This window comes from Lampris incognitus, chromosome 2 (genome assembly GCF_029633865.1).
Source record: "Lampris incognitus isolate fLamInc1 chromosome 2, fLamInc1.hap2, whole genome shotgun sequence".
Classification (NCBI taxonomy): Eukaryota; Metazoa; Chordata; class Actinopteri; order Lampriformes; family Lampridae; genus Lampris; species Lampris incognitus.
The window spans coordinates 48,145,041-48,165,644 of record NC_079212.1 but is presented as its reverse complement, the minus strand read 5'-3'; the positions used below and the strand labels follow the sequence as shown (position 1 = coordinate 48,165,644).

Genomic DNA, 20,604 nt, shown 5'->3' with positions numbered 1-20,604 from the left:
ACCTTCAACAGAACACTGGCTCCGGAATACAACAACTTGATCCAGTTAACAAATTTATCCCCAAAACCAAAACCTTTAAGTGTTTTGAACAGATAGCAATGATCTGTCCTGTCAAAAGCCTTCTCTTGATCTAAGGAAAGCAGGCCAACATCCAGCTCCTGGAGCTTAGATATGGCAATAATGTCACGTATCAAAAAAAGTTTATCCTTAATTGTACGGTCAGGAACACAGTACGTCTGGCTGTAATGTACAACCGTGTCCATACACTGTTTGAGTATATTTGAAAAGCATTTTGCAATGATCTTATAGTCAGTACACAACAATGAAACTGGCCTCCAGTTTTTCAGTAGGCCAAGAGCTCCCTTTTTTGGTAGCAGTGTCAGGACAGCCCGTCTACAACTCAAAGGTAGAGTTCCAGAGTTCAAACATTCTTTAAAAACATCGTGTAGGTCTCGTCCAATTTGAGTCCAAAACGTCTTGTAGAACTCTGAAGGAAGTCCATCAACTCCAGAGGCTTTGCCACAGCTGAGCTGCTGAACCGCCGCAGACATCTCATCAAAGGAGACGGGGGACTCCAGCGAAGTCACCTGTGTTTCACCCAGCTGAGGCAGTCCCTCCAGTATCTCCCCCACACAGCCAGAGTCACAGGTCTCCGCACTGAACAGGCTGCTGTAGAAGTCTATGGTCAACTTCCTCATCTCTGATGGATCAGTTGTAATTGCCCCACTGGGAAGTTTGAGGTGCATCATCACATTGTTCTTTCTAATTTTCCTCTCGAGTTTAAAGAAAAAAGAAGTTGGAGCATCTATGTCTTTGATGGTGGCAAGTCGGGTCCTGATTAAAGCACCCTTTGCTCTCTCATGTAGGAACCTACCTAAAGCCTTCCTCCGACTTTCCAAAGTGCTGCTGTCACCATCATGTCCAATAATTACTTCGCCTTCTAATATCCTAATTTCTCTCTCTAATTCATCAAGACAAAGTTTCTCCACACCGAGAGTGTGTTGTTTGTATTGCTGACAGAAAATCCTAATTTGTGTTTTTCCTACCTCCCACCATCGAGCTAAGCTCTCAAAATCCTTCTTCCTCAGCCCCCAATGACTCCAGAAGTCAGAGAAGAACTGACAGAAGGCTTTATCCTGCGTTAGCCGCACATCGAAGTGCCAGTGGGAACAGTGTCGAAATTGAACTTGTAAAGAAAAATCTGCCACTACTAAATGGTGATCTGAAAATCCCACAGGTGATATCGTGGACGTAATCAACCTGTTGTTGTATGTTTGATTGAGGTAAATCCTGTCCAACCTGGCTGCCCTCACACTACCCTCCGCAGCTTTTACCCATGTGTACTGCCTAACTGTTGGATTAAGTGTCCTCCAAACATCCGTAAGGTCGTTTTCTGCAACCATAGTGGACAGAAAAGAAGCTGACGGTGGATGGGGCTCTTCTGAATTTCTGTCAACTGTAGGGTGTGTAGTGCAATTCCAGTCTCCTCCCACCACTATGATTGAGCCACTATTAAATTGTTTGAGTTTATCCCTCAGTTTGCTAAACAATCTCAAGCGATCAGTGCCTGTATTATAAGCATACACATTTATAAACACAATGGGTATTTCTTGGATTGTTGCCTGAACTACCTGGATCCTGCCCTGCTCCACTTCACATGTCAAAACATTTGTCAAAAGGAGGCGCTGCGAGAAAAGAACAGCTACACCTGCACTAAAGTTGGTACCATGGCTCAAAAAAGCCTGGCCTGCCCAACTCATTCCCCACCCTATCTCGTTGTCTGCAGAGCTGTGTGTTTCCTGTAGGAAGAGCACATCTATGTTCTTAGCTCTAATCAGCTCAGCTACCACACCCCGCTTAACTCTATCTCGTCCTCCGTTAATATTTAGACTCCCTACTCGCAAATCGTCCATTAAAAAGAAGAGAGAAAAGGAAGGCTAAGACAGTGAGAACTTTCCAAGAGAGAAAAAAAACCACCTTTTGTGTATCACATATATTTCAGTTTTGTACATGTAAAGAAACCATTCCTTGCTTTTCTTTCCTGAGTTTAGTCAGAATCTTCTTCAGACGAAACCTCTTCTGCTTACTGAGCTCCTCATATCCAGCTGTTTTTCTAATTTTCATAACAGAACTAACAAACCTGTCCACATCCGAGAAGAAATCTGTTACATCCACAGACTGTCTGCCATAGGTTTCGTCAAGGAAATCATTAATCTCTTTTAATGAGTATGACTGCTGATCATCTTGCGACACAATATCAGCAAACTGAGATAGGCTATCATCCTCTAACATGTCCTCATCTTCATTTCCAGCGTTTTCACAGTGTGACTCACCTGCAGAGACCTGACTCTCAGCCTCGGCTGGGTGACTGTCTCCCGCTGGTTCTGTCTGTCCTTCGTCTCTGCATACATCCGCATCCTGTGCTTCAGTACCACTCAGATTACCATCATTTACAGTATTGCTGTCCTGTTCAGTTGTTACATTTCCTTCCGTACCAGGTTGCGTTTCACCGGTTACGGTATCTCCTGCCGCCTGCTGCGCCGTTTGCGGGCTACCGCCCTCAGCGGCGCCGTCAGGCTGTGGCTCGCCTGTACTGCTGCCCGCTGTGGGCTCCCTGTGCGGGCAAGATGAGCGTTTGTGGCCGACATCGCCGCACTCAAAACACTTCATGCTGCCAGAGCTCGCACACAAAGTGTAGAAGCCGTGTTCGTATTTGACCTTAAATGACACTTGTATTTGTTCTGAGGGATCATTTAAATACATGAAGGCCTGTCTCCGCAGGGAGTTAACATGCTGCAGTCTGGCGTCGCCACAACCCAGACGGACTGTTCTGAACCCGCCAGCAAACTTCCCGAAACGACCCAGTTCTTTCTCAATGAGCTCGTTCGGGATAAACGGAGGTACGCCTGACACGGTAACACGTGTCGACGGCACAAACAATGGCGAGACGGCTACAAACAGATCGTCCAGCACCAGGCCCCTCTCCACCAACAGGTGGACTAAACGCTCCTCTCGGAGAAAAGCCACCACGGCTTTATTCATCCGAGAGCCGTAGGTGATGTTCTCATAACCGACCTGTTCTCCTGCAGCCAGGAGAACCTGTTCCACAGTGTACCGCGGGTCGACCACGACTCTAACCCCGTGTCTGATAGACAGGGGAGGCGAGCCCTCGCCGGGGAGGGACGCCATATTGCACACCACCAAACTCCCACCAGCTACTCCGGTCACTTTCCAACAACCAACGACGAAGTAAAATTAAACTTCCCTCAATTTACCATGTAAAGAAGAAAAGAAAAGTGAAAGCAGTAGAGAACAAGTGAATTAATCCAAAAAACACGCTCAAGCTCATTCAACGCCCTCACTCACGCTGACGTACCCAACCTTCCCGCATGCAGTGCAGAGAGAGAGAGAGAGCGAGCGAGAGAGAAAGAGAGAGAGAGAAAGAGAAAGAGAGAGAGAGAGAGGGAGGGAGAGTGAGAGAGTTGTCCTCTCCATTGATGGCAGGGAGTGTGAGGCCACACTAATGATCTGGTGGTGACAGGCCCGCTGTGTGATTGTGTCTTCGGGCTCTATTTTAATGATGTAAGTGCACAGTCTCATGTAAACACCCGAATGAGGCGTCCGGGTGGCGTAGCAGTCTATTTCGTTGCCTATCAACACGGGGATCGGCCGTTCGAATCCCCGTGTTACCTCCAGCTTGGTCGGGCGTCCCGACAGACCTACAGACGAGATTTAATTGGCCGTGTCTGCAGGTGGGAAGCCGGATGTGGGTATGCGTCCTGGTCGTTGCACTAGCGCCTCCTCTGGTCGGTCGGGGCGCCTGTTCGGGGAGGAGGGGGGAATAGCGTGATTCTCCCACGCGCTACGTCCCCCGGTGAAGCTCCTCACTGTCAGGTGAAAAGAAGCGGCAGGCGACTCCACATGTATCGGAGGAGGCATGCGGTAGTCTGCAGCCCTCCCCGGATCGGCAGAGGAGGTGGAGCAGCAGCGACCGGGACGGCTCGGAAGAGTGGAGTATTTGGACAGGTGCAGTTGGTGAGAAAAAGTGGGAAAATCCACCTCCCCCAAAAACCCCCACCCGTAGTAAAATCTTGTGCAAGCTATTCAGCTCTAAGTGGGACGCGGGTCCATCAACAGTCCGTGCAGCTGCCATGACACCGTGCTTCTCCACAGTCGAGTGTGCCTGCTCAAGCTGGAGCCGATCACCTCCCACCAAACTGGTCCGCGTGGCTTCAAATGACACCTGCTGCATGGTCACGGGACGCATTAAGACAACATCCGCCCCGTGCATCTATGCCCTCGCCTGCACCGCCCCCCCCTACATCAGACGATCTGGCATCACCCGAGATGAACGAAGAACGCAGGAGCTTGACATGAGACACCACCCCCTTGCATGGTCATGCAGCAACTCCACCTAGGATGAGCTCCAGAAGCAGCTTTGTGCAGATGGCAGACGACCAAACAAGAAGCAAGGACCAACATATGGAAAGAGGAATGGAGACGATACGACAACCAGGCTCCTGGATGGCTGGACAGAGGAAGTACACCACATGAACGCCTTGCTGGTGGTCTTGACCTTGAATGGGCAGCCTGGAAGTCTCTAAATAGACTGCGTGTGAAGCAGTGAGTAAAGCACCGATGAAAGGCTGGAACCACACGTCAGAAGACACACGCAGCCGTGGAACAGTGCGGACCACGGTCCACCTGCTGGATTGGGCCCCCGGCGTAGCCCAGAAGACCTGGCAGAACCCACCCCCGTCAGCTGTGGTCTGTGCTCAAAATTGGCGGAACAACGTTTGAGATCGCTACAGACTCGAACGAAGAAGATGAAGCACGCGGTCTATAAAGCGCGTGTGCGTGTAGCGCGTGTCCAAATCCACGTGTGCTAGTTTAACGGCGGATGAGCTGAGCTCAAAGTGAGGCGCGTGGTCCACAGGTTTGACTTGGTCTCTTAATCAGTCAGAGGTGTTTTGGGCGTAACATGAAATAAGCCAGTTAGTGCCATCTACCAATCCCTTTAAAAGCCAGGTGTACTTGCACCTTGGCGGATTGCTATTATGATGGTGGACTGCGTGTTGTGCACCCGCCGATGTAGGCACCTTAATGATGCGCCCTCAAAATAACAGTAGAATACTGCGCCGCTGACGTCAGACCTCTACTTCAGCAGGTTTTTGTGCTCTTTTCACAAAGAAGTGGAATCTTCGGTGTTGATTTTGGTGGACTAGTGGGCCTAAATTAAAACATATCTCGAGGGTCCGCGGTGGTGTAGCGGTCTAAGCATCGGCTTTGTGTCGATGCGGTTGCCCACTGGGGACCGGGGTTCGCGCCCCGGTCTCGTCAGATCCGACTATGGGCGGACTCGATGAAGCAGCAATCATTGGCAACGCTGTCTTCGGGAGGGGGCGGAGTTGGCTTGTGTTCGTCACGTGAATGCGTCTCTGGGTGTGTCGGAAAAACCAGTGGTTCGGCCTGGAGTCGCCTTGTCACGGAAGTGGGGAGGCGTCTCCTGGCGAACGCATGCAATACGAGGGTGGGTGTTTGAATTAAAATAGGGATCGATTGGCCACTAAATTGGGAGAAATCAGAAATAAATTTATAAAAAACATATCTCGGTACCTGGACTGGCGGCCTGTCCAGGGTGTCTCCCCGCCTGCCGCCCAATGCCTGCTGGGATAGGCTCCAGCATCCCCGCCACCCTGAGAGCAGGATAAGCGGTCCAGATAATGGCATGGAATGACTTCGGACCAGGTTCTTGTTGGTCAATCATGCAACCACTTTCTGCTGCCTCGAGATAGCAATGCGGCAACAATGCCCGACCCACCTCATTTTAAGACCAACACGCTCATGGGCGCTCAGACGGGCACGAGTGTATTTGCTATTTAAAAATGTGGGCTAGGTCGGTCCGAAAACTAGCAATGAGACTTGTGCTTTGCTTTACGCCGGGGGTGAGACAGGGCCCTAAGTGTCTCTTTATACAAATGCGTGTGCATGCGTGTGCATGTTTGCATTGCGCCACTGCAGCCTCCCAACATGTGGTGACTGGCTAACGCCACAAACTGGGTGTGACTTTGTGAGTCACTGCTTCTGCATCTGTCACGGCCGCCATCACGTGTGTCAACAGGCTGTGGCCCGTCTACAGCGCCCCTCGCGGTGTAGCCGAGAACCAAGCGAAGGGAAGACCTTTAGCTTGATGAAGGTTCTTTGTGGTCCTATAGGCTCTGTGTTACACAAGCCACCTGCTTTTATGCAAGCGTCTGGCACTGCACCGGCTAGCTAGTCTGCGCAAACTGTTCAGGTTTAAGTCAATTAAAGGTGTGCATGTGCTGAGACGGGAATGTCCTGTGACTATCCCTGCTACTGTGGTAACTACTATGTAGTAGTAATAATAATAATAATAATACCTAATGTTTTTTTTTGAAATAACCAAACTTTTATATTTCTTGCAATGTAACCATGTGACTGTTTCAGTGCTCCCCATTCATGTGCCATGGAGGGCCAAGGGATGCAGGTTTTCACTCCAGTCCACCACTACGCTAGCTGATTTCACTGCTTAACACATCTCCAGCTAGACAGGAGAGGACTAGCCAGTGAAACCAGACGGTGTAGTCTCGAGGTGTTATGAAAACCTATATACACATGCCCCCCCCCCCCCCATGGTGCATGGCTGAGGATCACAACATAACAGCACAAGAGAAATACAAAAGTGCCCTTGGAATGATTGTGTACATCCATGTGCAGAAATCAACTAATAAAGAATATGATTTAGTAAGAGACATCATTCAAACAGCAGAGAACAGAATAAGACTCTACTACTACGACTATTATTTTTGGCTGGGGTCGCCCCAGTGGATCAAGGAATCGCCCCAGCGGATCATCCATTTCGTTCTCTTGCTGTCCTCTGCATCTTCCTCTGTCACGCCAGCCACCTGCATGCCCTCCCTCGCCACATCCATAATCCTCCTCTTTGGCCTTCCTCTTTTCCTCATAGTATCAGCATTCAAAGTTCTGACTCTCACCTCCCCACTCCTACCCTTCCTCCTCTGTCGCTGCCTCCGGACATGCCTTCCCCCTCTCCTTCTCCTTCCCCCAACGGTAGCATAGTTTCCACCAGCACCCTGCTGGCCAACAGTACCGGTGGCGGTCGTTGGTAACCCGGGCCTCGACCGATCTGGTATGGAAATCTGATTTCTGATCCGCATATTTGATTTGGCAAAGATTTTATGCCGGATGCCCTCCCTCACACACCCCCCCCCCCCGTTTATCCGGGCTTGGGACCGGCACTAAGAATGCACTGGCTTGTGCATCTTCAGTGGCTGGGTTAAGTAACAAAATTCGAGTATGATTCCAATAAAGCTCATGATTTGTGTATCAAGAGTGTTGTCTCTCATAGGAAGACTTATTTTGTCCCTTACAGGAATAGATAATGTGACTAATGTAACTGACGCCATTATGTACATGCATGGCTTGGTAGCTTGTAATACTTAGAGCCCACAAGAAAAGTTCTGGGCATGTTTGACTGTATGTGTGAAAGTTGTGAGAGTTGTTGTGTCGCGACTTTGAGGCACCATGTATCCAACCCAGACAGAATCCGGATGTGGGCCACTTCAGGCAATGATGCGGCACTGATGGCCTTCTTCTGGCCCTGACAACATGGGTGTGAGCCTGAAGTGGCCCACATGTATAATAGCAAATATGGCCCAGATATGCCAAATCAAATGTGGGCCTTTTTTGGCAAAGATGTGGTGTTCTGGGCAACATGTGATCTGGATGTGACCCTGAACAGGTCCGTGTGGTAAATGGTGAATATGGCCCAAATACCACAAAACAAATATGGGCCACCTTTGGCAAATATGTGGCACATGGGGCATTGCTATGGCTTGGTTCTGGCCCAGATCTGGCAAACAGGAGTGGACCGCCCAAGTGCTATCATTCCACGTGGGCCAGATGAAGTGTCGGGTATGGGATGGGTCCGGGCCGCAGCAACTTTGTTATCTGGGAAGGGACAAAGTGTGTAAACCGGATCACTTTTGCTGACAAAATGGTAAAACATGACTCAGAAGGCAGCTAGTATATGAATTAGACTACCAATGTCCTTTAGTGCAGGGAAACAGTCTGCGTTATGGTGCCACCTTTGAAAAATAGTTCTTAATTAATTCTGCTTAATGATATATTTTAGCTGTACAACTACTCCTACTCCTACTCCTACTCCTACTTTTGGCTGCTCCCATTAGGGGGCGCCCCAGCGGATCATCCGTTTCCATCTCTTCCTGTCCTCTGCATCTTCCTCTGTCACACCAGCCACCTGCATGTCCTCCCTCACCACATCCATAAACCTCCTCTTTGGCCTTCCTCTTCTCCTCTTCCCTGGCAGCTCCATATTCAACATCCTTCTCCCAATATACCCAGCATCTCTCCTCCACAGATGTCCAAACCATCTCAATCTTGCCTCTCTTGCTGACCTGAGCTGTCCCTCTAATATACTCATTCCTAATCCTGTCCTTCTTCATCACTCACAGTGAAAATCTTAGCATCTTCAACTCTGCTACCTCCAGCTCCACCTCCTGTCTTTTCCTCAGTGCCGCTGTCTCCAAACCATACAACATAGCTGGTCTCACAACCTAGATAGCAAAATTGCTGTGGCCCGGACCCGCCCCACACCCGACACTTAATCCGGCCCACATACCGTGTGGAATGATGGCACTTGGGCGGTCCGCTCCTGTTTGCCAGATCTGGGCCAGAACCAAGCCATAGCAATGCCGCATGTGCCACATATTTGCCAAAGGTGGCCCATATTTGTTTTGTGATATTTGGGCCATATTCACCATTTACCACACGGGCCACTTCAGGGTCACATCCAGATTACATGTTGCCCAGAGCACCGCATCTTTGCCAAAAAAGGCCCACATTTGATTTAGCATATTTGGGCCATGTGGGCCACTTCAGGCTCACATCCATTTTGTCAGGGCCAGAAGAAGGCCATCAGTGCCGCATCATTGCCTGAAGTGGCCCACATCCGGATGCTGTCTGGGAACCATCTTGTAATCCTTCCCTTTAACTCTTGCTGGTACCCTTCTGTCGCAAATCACTCCTGACACTCTTCTCCACCCACTCTACCCTGCCTGCACTCTCTTCTGCACTCCCCGTTACCTAGTACAGTTGACCCCAAGTATTTAAAGTCATACGACTAATAGATTTGAGCTGTATTAGCACTTTATTTTCACTCACTCAAGTGAATTGTGTTCATATGAATTTATCTTCCAAACTGTGTGTTTCCATCATGTTTTCTGTTTCCTTTAAAAGTATTATCTAGCTGCTAACCTTTTGAATCATTCATGCCGCAGGTAATGAGCCATCACCCTTGGGTTCGGTGGAGAGCTACAACCCAGTGAAGCGTCGCTGGGAGTGTGTGGTACCCATGCCCACCGCCCGCTGCTCCTCTGCAGCCCTGCAGACTACAAACATGCTCTTTCTCATCGGCGGTGTAGCCCAAGGACCCAGTAATGCTGTGGAAGCCCTTTGCTGGCAAGAGACTGTGTGACACATACCCACACACACACACACACACACACACACACACACACACACACACACACACACACACACACACACACACACACACACGGCTGTGCTCATGCTCACACCCAGACAAACACATCCACAAACTCACAAGGGTTCTTAGATGCTAACAAAAACCTGTGCATTAACACACATATGAATGTGCAACATGCACCCATGAACACCATGATGACCCACTCAGACGCTTTTCTCCCTTGGAGGATGAGACGGACTTCAGTTATCCCGTCCACTAGCGTTCAAGGGAGGCTTTTCCAACTTCTGTGAGTGTTCCCTGCTTGTAGCCACGGAGGCGTTGACTCTAAATGGACCACTGGAGCGGGAAAGGACAGAGGACAGGTTGAAATCGAAACGAAACATCCACGAACACACAGACACGCTGTCTGAAGAAACAACGCGCCTTTGAGCTGTCGAGCATTTTTTTTTCAGGATAAAAGCAGGGTACTTTTCTGGATACTTAAGGAACAAAGGGCCATATCTGTTTACCCTATTTTGCAGCAGCAGCAGCAGCAGCTCTTTCCGCCTGCAGCTGCGACAACTTTGGACACTTTTCTATGACCTCAGAAACCCTTTGCTGAGTTAACAGTGATATTCCTGGGTATGTGCGTGTGTGTTCTGGTTCTGGTTCTTCTTTCGCAGTGGTGTATGTGTGGAAATTAGCACAGCTAGGATTTTTAATGCGGGGATCTGACACGCTTCAACACAGCTGGTCACGACTGCAGCCACAACAACAAAACAACCAGAATATCAACAAAAATGATCTTTGACACCCATTCAGACAGCAGGCAATTTAAGAAACTGGTAGTCAGAAGTCACATTTCCCCCTACAAAAAGAGATACCTTGACTGAGGTTGATGGATTCGGGTGATTCTTCAATTCGGGGCAATTTTGGCTTTTGAAATTTAGAAGAAAAACATTTAGTTTTTTTTTTCTTTTTCAAAAGCTCTATTAAGTGGCGTGGAACAAATATCTTAGCATAGCTCTGATCGTCCTACAAAATAAGTGTGACGTTATGATGCTTTTTTCAAAGTTGTAACAGCAAAATGTGACGTAATGACACGTGATGGTAACGGCACGTGACGTAATGGCACGTGACGTAATGACGCTTGACGTAATGACACGTGATGGTAATGACACGTGACGTAATGACACGTGGTGGTAATGACAATTTTCTCCTTTTGGAGAAAAAGGTGGCTAAGTCTTAGACTTGCTAAGCTAACTTGTTAGTTAGCATACAGTGTACAATGAATACACGTGAATAAAGTGACGTTTCGTATTTCTGAACTAAAACACTCAGTTAGTAACTTGTTGGGTAATGGCGCCTAATAACCATCCTGTCAGATCAGGTTATATAAATCTTCACATTACTTGCATTTGTGGACATTAAAAAGTCACGCTTCTGCCATGACTGGTCACGCACCATTGGCACTTCTCATTTCCATGGCAACCACGTTGTTCTTTGAAAAAAAAACGTTATTGCTCTAAAATGTTGGGTGTGATGGTAATGGCAGATGTATGAGGGACAGCGATATTTAACCGTCAAACATGTGCAAACGGCACGTATATACACCATACGAATTTGAAAGTCCGCGGTGGTGTAGCGGTCTAAGCGTCGGCTTTGTGTCAACGCAGCTGCCCACTGGGGACCGGGGTTCGCACCCCGGTCTCGTCAGATCCGACTATGGCCGGACACGATGAAGCAGCACTAATTGACAGCGCTGTCCTCGGGAGGGGGGCGGGGTCGGCTTGTGCTCGTCACACGAATGCGTTGGCCTTGTCACGAAAGTAACTGCGGCCGGAGAGACGCAGTTGGCGAACGCATGCAGTACGAGGGTGGGAGCTTCAACTAAACTAGGGATCGATTGGCCACTAAAGGGAGAAAAAGGGAAAAATCAGAAATATATATATATAAGAAGCATGTCTTTTTAACTTATTATGAGAAAAGGCTTTAATGAATTTAACCATTTTTATTATTTTATTATAGAGGGCAAGTTGGGTTGGGACTAAGCCCAAAACAGTGACATTCTGGCACATTTGAATTTTCAACATATTGGAAAGTATGAAAATTTCATCAGAGACACTTTTTTCCCCATAGCTTTTCCTTGCAAATCTAACCTGGGGACAGAAAAAAATCCCTTATTTGAAGAATCACCTCATTCCCTTTTCCTTGCGGGGTAGACGACTGCAGCGAAACATGTGAGTGGCATTGAATCCAGCCAATAACCTACAAGCATCGCTTTATGCCCCGCCTCCCATCACAACTGTCCGAAATCACTCACTGCTCGCTTTATAAGTCAGTTCGCCATTTTGTAGTGCTGTCCGAATGTTGAGTCCACTATAACCTATATAGTGGACTCAATGTATCCCACAATGCATCGTGAAAAGTAGTGTACAACCGATGGCCACTAACCAAGAAATATATACCATCATGCATTGCGCCGAAGACGGGCGAGTGGAGAGAGAGCGCCATGACAAGAGAGAGAGCTCTACAACTGTAAGCCATTCTGACGACAGTACAAGTGCTAATTTTGCAGAAAACCGGGCTTTGACTACTATATTAATGTATCAGATACTTTTACTTAAGTAAAATGAATTATTATTGTTGCTATTTATTATGGACGGTCCACCCCAGAGCTCTGGGCCACCCTATGTTGGTCTGGCACGTTTTAATTGTGCGACAGCATTGACGTAATTAAGGCGCCGAGAAAATGACCCGAGTGGTGTCCGATGAGCCCAGTATATAGTCCTCTACATAGACCCCCCTGTGGGGAGTAGGGAGCACTGAATGAGTGAGTGATTTCGGACACAGCCTTGGAGTTTTAGCTAGCGATCATGCTAACCATCAGGTTGAAGAAGCGTTGAGCTGTGCTAAGTTACTCACACCAACTGCACTGTAGCATTCAAAGAGACACGTGATATTTATTTAGATATATGTTTGCTATTACATTGTGTTTCTCTCTAGTCTTATGATTGGTAAAATAGTTTACCTCAGCCAACTGGCAGAAGGACGGTGGATGGAATCCCAGACAGCATCTGGATGTGGGCCACTTCAGGCAGTGATGCGGCACTGATGGCCTTCTTCTGGCCCTGACAAAATGGATGTGAGCCTGAAGTGGCCCACATGCAAATATGGCCCAAATATGCCAAATCAGATGTGGGCTTTTTTTGACAAAGATGCGTTGCTCTCGGCATCATGTGATCTGGATGTGACCCTGAAGTGGCCCGTGTGGTAAATGGTGAATATGGCTCAAATATCACAAAACTAATATGGGCCACCTTTGGCAAATATGTGGCACATGCAGCATTGCTATGGGTTGGTTCTGGCCCAGATCTGGCAAACGAGTGGACCGCCCAAGTGCCATCATTCCACGCAGTATGTGGGCCGGATGAAAGTGTCGGGTGTGGGACGGGTCCGGGCCACAAGAATTTTGTTATCTGGGATGGGACATGTATCTTCAACTGATAATACTGACAATACACACGTATGAGCAAGTTACAGGGTAGCATATCCTCCAGCAAGGATAAGGCTCTACAGCATGGAGGAAAATCATCATGGATTAAATAGCAGGCTACTGTAATGCTGCTATTTGCAGCAAATTGCTGCAGCTATTCCACTTTGAGGCCTGATTGAGGTGCCAGGTTGGAATAAATTGTCTGGCAATGGAGTCCATGTAGAATATGGAAAGATTCTAGGGGAAGATAGGGTTGTGCGCTTGTGTTGTTAGATTGTGTGGCCATTTAATTTGTCTGTCATTTATATTCTTGCAGTGTTTCTAATTCTTTTTATGTCTTAGTAAATACAACTGTCTGCTGAGTATGCCGGTGGAGTGTGGGGCAGTGAGATGAGAGATGGGAGAAGAAAGACAGACAGATGCATAGATAGCTACATAGATTAACAATGATTCATGCAAGACAGAGAGGATGATGGGAAGAGGACAGAGTGAACTTTTAAAACGATGGGAACACAAAGCTATCTCTAGTCCCCAGAATGCCGAAAGTGATTTTCCTCTTGTCACACTCACTCACGTACACATATATAATAGATACACACTTCTCTCACACACTTTTGTAGAAGTACATACATTTTTTTCTGGTTTGCCTTGGCAGAACACGTCAAGAAATACTGAATTGCTTTGCTATGCGAGTGACGCAATCTATTGAACACACAACCGATGCCCGCTGGTTGCCCAGATAGCATCCGGATGTGGGCCACTTCAGGCAGTGATGCGGCCCTGACAAAATGGGTATGAGCCTGAAGTGGCCCACATGTGTAATAGCAAACATGGCCCAAACATGCCAAATCAAATGTGGGCCTTTTTTGGCAAAGATGCGGTGCTCTGGGCAACATGTGATCTGGATGTGACCCTGAAGTGGCCTGTGTGGTAAATGGTGAATATGGCCCAAATATCACAGAACAAATATGGGCCACCTTTGGCAAATATGTGGCACATGCGGCATTGCTGTGGCTTGGTTCTGGCCCAGATCTGGCAAACAGGAGCGGACCGCCCAAGTGCCATCATTCCACATGATATGTGGGCCGGATTAAGTGTCGGGTGTGGGACGGGTCCGGGCCACAGTAGTTTTGCTATCTGGGTGGTGCGCTGTGTGCACCTAGTTCTGTGTGGTATGAGTAATAAAGAAATACATCACACTCGTATTGCATGCACGCACATACACAAACTCATGCACACTGGCACACTCGGGCCTGCTAACACGGTTTCAAACCCATGGATAAGCACTCTCACTCTCACGCATGCACACACACAGACACACACACTAGGCAAAATATACGTGCATGTGTACATTTATGTTGTCTGCACATGTGTGTGTGTGAGTGTGTGTGTTTTGTTACTTTGGTATGTATCACATTTACATTTTAGCAGATGCTTTTACACAGAGTGACTTGCAGGAGAGTTGGCGGTGAGCAGATATCCTCTGATGTGATCAGCTGGTGTCATGCAGCGCGGCACAGTCGCCATCACAGCCCAGCATGAAGGATGCATGTCAAGTCTGTTGTTTCCATGCTGTCTCTCCACTGGCCCTGAACATGTGCACACTCCCCTCAGCACAGTTCCTCTGGCTCCCCAGTATACTTTATACACCACACAGCATACTTTATACACCACACAGTATACTTTATACACCACGCAGTATACTTTATACACCACAAAGTGTACTTTATACACAGCACAGTATACTTAATACACCCCACAGTATACTTTATACACTCCACAGTATACTTTATACATCCCACTGTATACTTTATATGTCCTACTGTATACTTTATACACCCCACAGTATACTTAATACACCCCACAGTATACTTTATACACTCCACAGTATACTTTATACATCCCACTGTATACTTTATATGTCCTACTGTATACTTTATACACCACACAGTATACTTTATGCATCCCACTGTATACTTTATACACCCCACAGTATACTTTATACACCTTATACACCACACTGTATACTTTATACACCAAACAGTATACTTTATACACCACACAGTACACAGTATACTTTATACACCACACTTGAGTCCATAAGGCATTCTGGGGCTCTGCCGGACATAGCTCTCTGTTCTTACTCTCAGTTTCTCTGACTTTTACTCTGTAATTCATCTTTCTCACTCTCCTCTGACTATCTTGATCTCAGACACTGAAGAATCCTTTTCTCGACTGAAAAAGTGTGGATCTATACTTGTGTGACTCCTGAAACAACAAGCAAGTCAGCGGTCTTGATAAAAAGTTAAGCGTGAGACAACAATGTGTTCATGGGCCTGTAGTCCTCCCACTGCTGCCACTGCTGCTGCTGCTGTAACACAGCCTGAGACACAGTTTGTAGGCAGCTTCAGTGCAGTACTACATAGTACTTGCATGCTGTACTTTTCAACAGACAGTTAAGTTTGACATTAAATGATACACAGGTCAATTGAGGTCTTCTTTTAAAGCAGCACCAGGTAACTCTTTGGATTTTTGGCAACATCTTTTATGTCGACGGTCACAAAGACGAGCAGGGTTCTTGTTTTCTTCATAGCGTGACAGCAAAGCATCTGATTTATTTATTTACAAGCCACCGCTCCAAAGAAGAGGAGCTGAGGAGCTGCGTTCACACACCAGCTGAAGTAATACATACATACACACACACATACATATATATATATATATATATACAGACACACACACACACACGACGCCGTCTCTATTTTTCTCGGACGATTTCGTCAACGGGGCCAAAAAAACAAAACAAACAACCAAAAAAAAATCATAGGAAAACAAGGGTTTTACACAAGTGATCTCAATGATGATGAATAAAATGAATTTTAACGATGATCTTTTCAAGCCAAAAAATGTACCTGGTGCTGCTTTGATTATGGGCTGGAGCCTAAGGGCTTGTGGACTTAGTGTGCAGCTCCAAAATGACAAGAACATTAAACACTAGAACGACCAAGACCGTCAATGTGGTGGTTTTAGGATTTTCAAAGTTTAATAACTTTGTGAGAAAAAAATAGATATATAAACACACACACAGACCTGCCACTCCCTGAATGCTCATAAAACTGCATATATTTGCATTTAGATGAGTTTTAGATCAATTGCACAAAAAATTACAAGCTCTACCTTAAAAAACGGTAGAGGCTAGTTCCCATCGATGCAGAGAACGGAAATGGAGTAGAGAACGGTCAACTGAGCATGCGCGACATGCCTCTACCATGCCTCCACACGCCCCGCGTAGCATCCAGGCGCTAGGATTCTAGGAAGACCCACCCCTACTCTGCGTCTGATTAGCTAACTTTAACCCTAACCCCGCCCTAACCCTAACCTTAACCTACGCAAACAACGGAGGCAACGAGTGCTTGCGCATGCTCAGTTGACCGTTCTCTGCATCGATGGGAACTAGCCTCTACCCTTAAAAAACCATGAGCGGTCAAAATACCGGCGCGTAATTTGCGCGTCATCGTGTGCATCGTGTGACTATTTATGACGCGTGTCGGTCTCGTCATTTCCTTTGTGAAGTTCGTTGCTCTGTCCTAGAAACACACTAGCGCCCTCCAGCGCAAAGAAATAGTCTAAACTTTATGTGTGATTATGTCCAACGTGTCTGGTTACAGACGCACCGTGACTACCACCGAGGCGTTGCAGTGTTTACAGGCGTTGGACAGTGGCCATTTTCAATTGTTTAAAATAGTATTAAAGTTGTTAAAATGTTAATTTTGGTGTCAGTTAGTTTCTTAACAGACATACTAACATATGTAATGCATTAATATCTCAACTGGGTATTTATCTTGACAGAATAGAGAGTTTATAAACCGTGGCGGTCATTTTGACCGCCCATGGTCGTTCTAGTAGTTTCAAATTACGGTTGTTGTTTGGGACTGTTTCAATATTTATTTTCAGTTCTTTTTTTAAATGTTGTAAACTACTAATAAGATCCGTTAGTCCCTAGCTAACGGGTCTGACCCTTTAGCCGAGCGGTTAGTGACGTCGCCTTGTGGTGCAGTTAGTACACCTCGTATCGAATCCCGCACCGGGCAAGAAAGTAACCGGTTACAATGTCACGTTTTCTAGTCCTTGTTACGTTTGTTAGATCAGCAATATGTGTTTTCAGTTTTGTTTTTCAGGTAATAGTTTCACTTTTTCAATTTTGCTATTCAAGTTCGACCATGTCTCTCTGAAGTTTAAATTGTTTTTTTAAAAAAAATAGCATTAAAGTTGTTAAAATGTTTATTTTGGTGTCAGTTAGTTTCATAACAGACATGCTAACATATGTAATGTGTTATTATCTCAGTTGGGTATTTATCTTGACAGAATATACAGTTTAAAAACCGGTGGTAAGTTTGACCGCCCATGGTCGTTTTAGGTAGGAATGAAATCCTGGTCGTTCTAGTGTTAAAATGGTGACTTATTATAAGCCTGGTCCACACAGTCCACCATGAAGTTTGTCAAACTCGTATGCTTAGGCTTAACATGATGAAGACCTCGTTGTCCAGGGCAACTGTAGAAGCAATAAGTGCCGTGACATCATCACACACTGAATTCTGAAAGCCCGTGTAACTATGTTACAAAACACTACTGGATCCAGTGTTAGGCATAGTTTTCATTGCCTGTCGTAAAAGTCAACATGATTGGCTGTGGCATTGCCCGACAAGTTGCCTTGTGTGTCACACCTCTTAAGACATTTCCAGACGCCCACCCTGAAACACGCCGACTCAGGTTGTGATGAGACGCGGAGGTGCAGCCGCAGCTCTGCCAAAATGGACGGGAAGGTGTTGAGTTTATCTTTTACCCTGTGCAACCCAATGCTTATGTACTTCCTGTTTTATTAATGGAAGGTCATTCCAAAACTGTCTTATTTTTGACCATGAAAAGTCTCTCTCTCTCTCTCTCTCTCTCTCTCTCTCTCTCTCTCTCTCTCTCTCTCTCTCTCTCTCTCTCTCTCTCTCTCTCTCTCTCTCTCTCTCTCTCTCTCTCTCTCTCTCTCTCTCTCTTTGTGCGGGTCAGATTTGAGCACTGTTTCCTGGCCAATGGGAACCTGTGTCAACATCCGCAGGTAGCATCGGTGACGAGTTTTAGCTCAGCCATGTCGTGTGTTTTGTTTTTTGTTTACAATTGTGTTTGTTGTTTTCTAAACATTTCAGCCATGAAAGTTATCAACGTTCCTCTTATTGGATGAATTGGTGAATAATTGGGTTTTGTTCATTGTTCGTGTTTGTTTTTACCCTGCAGCTCTTTGTGTTGTGGTTGGCGATGTGAGGTGACAGGTTTTGTCGTGATTCGGTCCAGGTCAGGCCAGGGTTCCCCAAAGTGTTTGTAACCGGTGTATAATGGAGTATTCCTCTCGCAAAGCTTTGCTTGTGTCATTCTTGGGACTATAAAAGGTGTCAAATATTGGAAATAAAATGTACAAATGTGTTTATTTTCACTAAGCCCTGTGAAGGTGTGTAGAGGTGATTTACAGAAGGGTGAGATGTACGCTGGAGCAGAGAGGAAATGAATACACTGGCAGCACACAGCTTCTGCATAGTATGTCTCAAAGACTGACGTGGGTTTGGGTAAACCATATATATACATATATATGTGTGTGTGTGTGTGTGTGTGTGTGTGTGTGTGTGTGTGTGTGTGTGTGTATAGTGTATGTTTGTATGTTCACTTAAAACTCCAGAGATATTCATTGTAGAACAAAAACAAAAGGTATATTTAGAATCAGCACTTTCCAGGGATTGCACCGTTCGAAGAACATTTCAAAAACCAAGTAAATAATTTCATTCATTTGCGAAATTGAGTCTATTTTGTGGCAATTCGTGGCGGCGACGCCGAGCTGCCTTTCCGGTTTCGCTGACTTCAGTTTCCCTGCAAGTCATGTTTTGCAGTGACCATCAACAAAGCCCAAGTACAGACGTTTAAAAGGACTGGAGTAAATGTTTCTGCTCCATGTTTCGCACACGGCCGCTGCCTCCACAACTGGTAGTGCAGAAAAGCCTTCTATCCTGGCGCCAAATAGTAAGACACGCAACGTGGTTTACCCTGAGGTGCTTGAGCACTGAAGCGATTAATACAAACATTGGCAAAGAAGCTTGATGAATGGATAATAACATTCGTTTATTCGACATTCGTTTATCACATATATCATATCATAAAATATCCTATTTTAAATCGATTTTATTGTAAAGATCAGATCGTGTTAGTTGTTTTGGTGAAAACATTTTCCCTCGGCAACACCGGGTACCTCTGCTAGTATATATATTGTAGCAAATTCGGGGGGCAGCCCGGGAACCGCCGCAGCCAGGACGCGAACCCGGGTCTCCCGCACCACGGGCGACAACGTCAACCAGTCGACTAAAGGGTTAGATCCATTAGCCAAGGTGTCTACTTATTCGTTACACTACCCCCCCTCCTTCGGTATAGAGCGTCCCCGGCCGGACCATCACAGCTTGACACCAATGCAGCGAATTCAAGGGGGCAGCCGGGGACCGTCGCCACAACCAGGACGCGAACCCGTGTCTCTCACTCCGCAAGCGACAACGTTAACCAGTCGAATAAGTGTCCGACCCGTTAACCAGTTCACTACCGTGTCTAATTATCCATGCACACTACACTATCCCCCTTTCGGGAAGCGCGTCCACGCGCATCCCACTTCTGACACCAATGTAGCGAATTCGGGGGCAGCCCGGCCGGACCGTCACAGCCGGTACGCGAACTCGTGTATTCCGCACTGCGGGCGACAACGTTAACCAGTCGACCAAAGGGTCCGACTTATCCATGCATGTTATACTACCCCTCTTCCTTAGCCCAGCGGTTAGCGATGTCTCCCGCGGTGCGGAAGGTACGGGTTCGCGTCCCGGCTGTGGCGGTTCCTGTGGTTGTCCTCCGATTTCGCTACATTGGTGTCAGAAGTGCGATGCGCGCGGATGCGCATGGATAATAAGTAGACACGTTAGCCCTTGGCTAACGGGTCGGACCATTTAGTCGACTGGTTAACGTTGTTGCCCGCGGTGCGGAATACACGAATTCACGTGACGGCCTGGCTGCCCCCCCCCCCGAATTCGCTACTATACATATATATATATATATATATATATATATATATATATATAAAGCCTCCAACCTGCAAAACCAAACATATGGGCATGATTTGCAGCCATCACTAAAACTCCCACGTTTTGCTTTTCAATTTTGACCTGGACCTGAAAATGCTATTATCTATTGCAAAACACTGACCATTTGAAGTATTTTGTTTTCCAAATTGCCCTCAATTCCCTCATCAACTCGTGCTGGACTGGGTGCGGCCGTGCGCGCTGCGGGTTTTCGAACATGGTTTCCGCGTTGCCACGTACATGAAACGCGTGTGCAGACATTCTGGGGTGTGACCTTCCTCGCTGCGTACTGTTCTGTTTCCCTTCTTTGCTGCGGTGGGAAAGCAAAACCAAACGGAGCGCATGGGATGTGGTTACGGTGCTCTTTGTGCGCTCGGCGTGTACAGTGACTGGGGTGGTTGCCGTACGTGATGAGTTTGAACAGTGAG

General features: G+C 46.8%; 1 protein-coding gene across 1 annotated transcript in view; it reads left to right on the top strand.

Moving 5' to 3' along the window:
* The window catches only part of LOC130108096 (kelch domain-containing protein 8B-like), a 323,003-nt gene extending 313,453 nt beyond the window's left edge, over positions 1-9,550 (top strand). The window contains exon 5 of the mRNA XM_056274941.1: positions 9,342-9,550. Within this exon, the coding sequence (XP_056130916.1) occupies positions 9,342-9,538 (197 nt within the window). The 3' untranslated portion in view covers positions 9,539-9,550. The remainder of the gene's footprint in view (positions 1-9,341) is intronic.
* Positions 9,551-20,604: the final 11,054 nt, after the last annotated feature.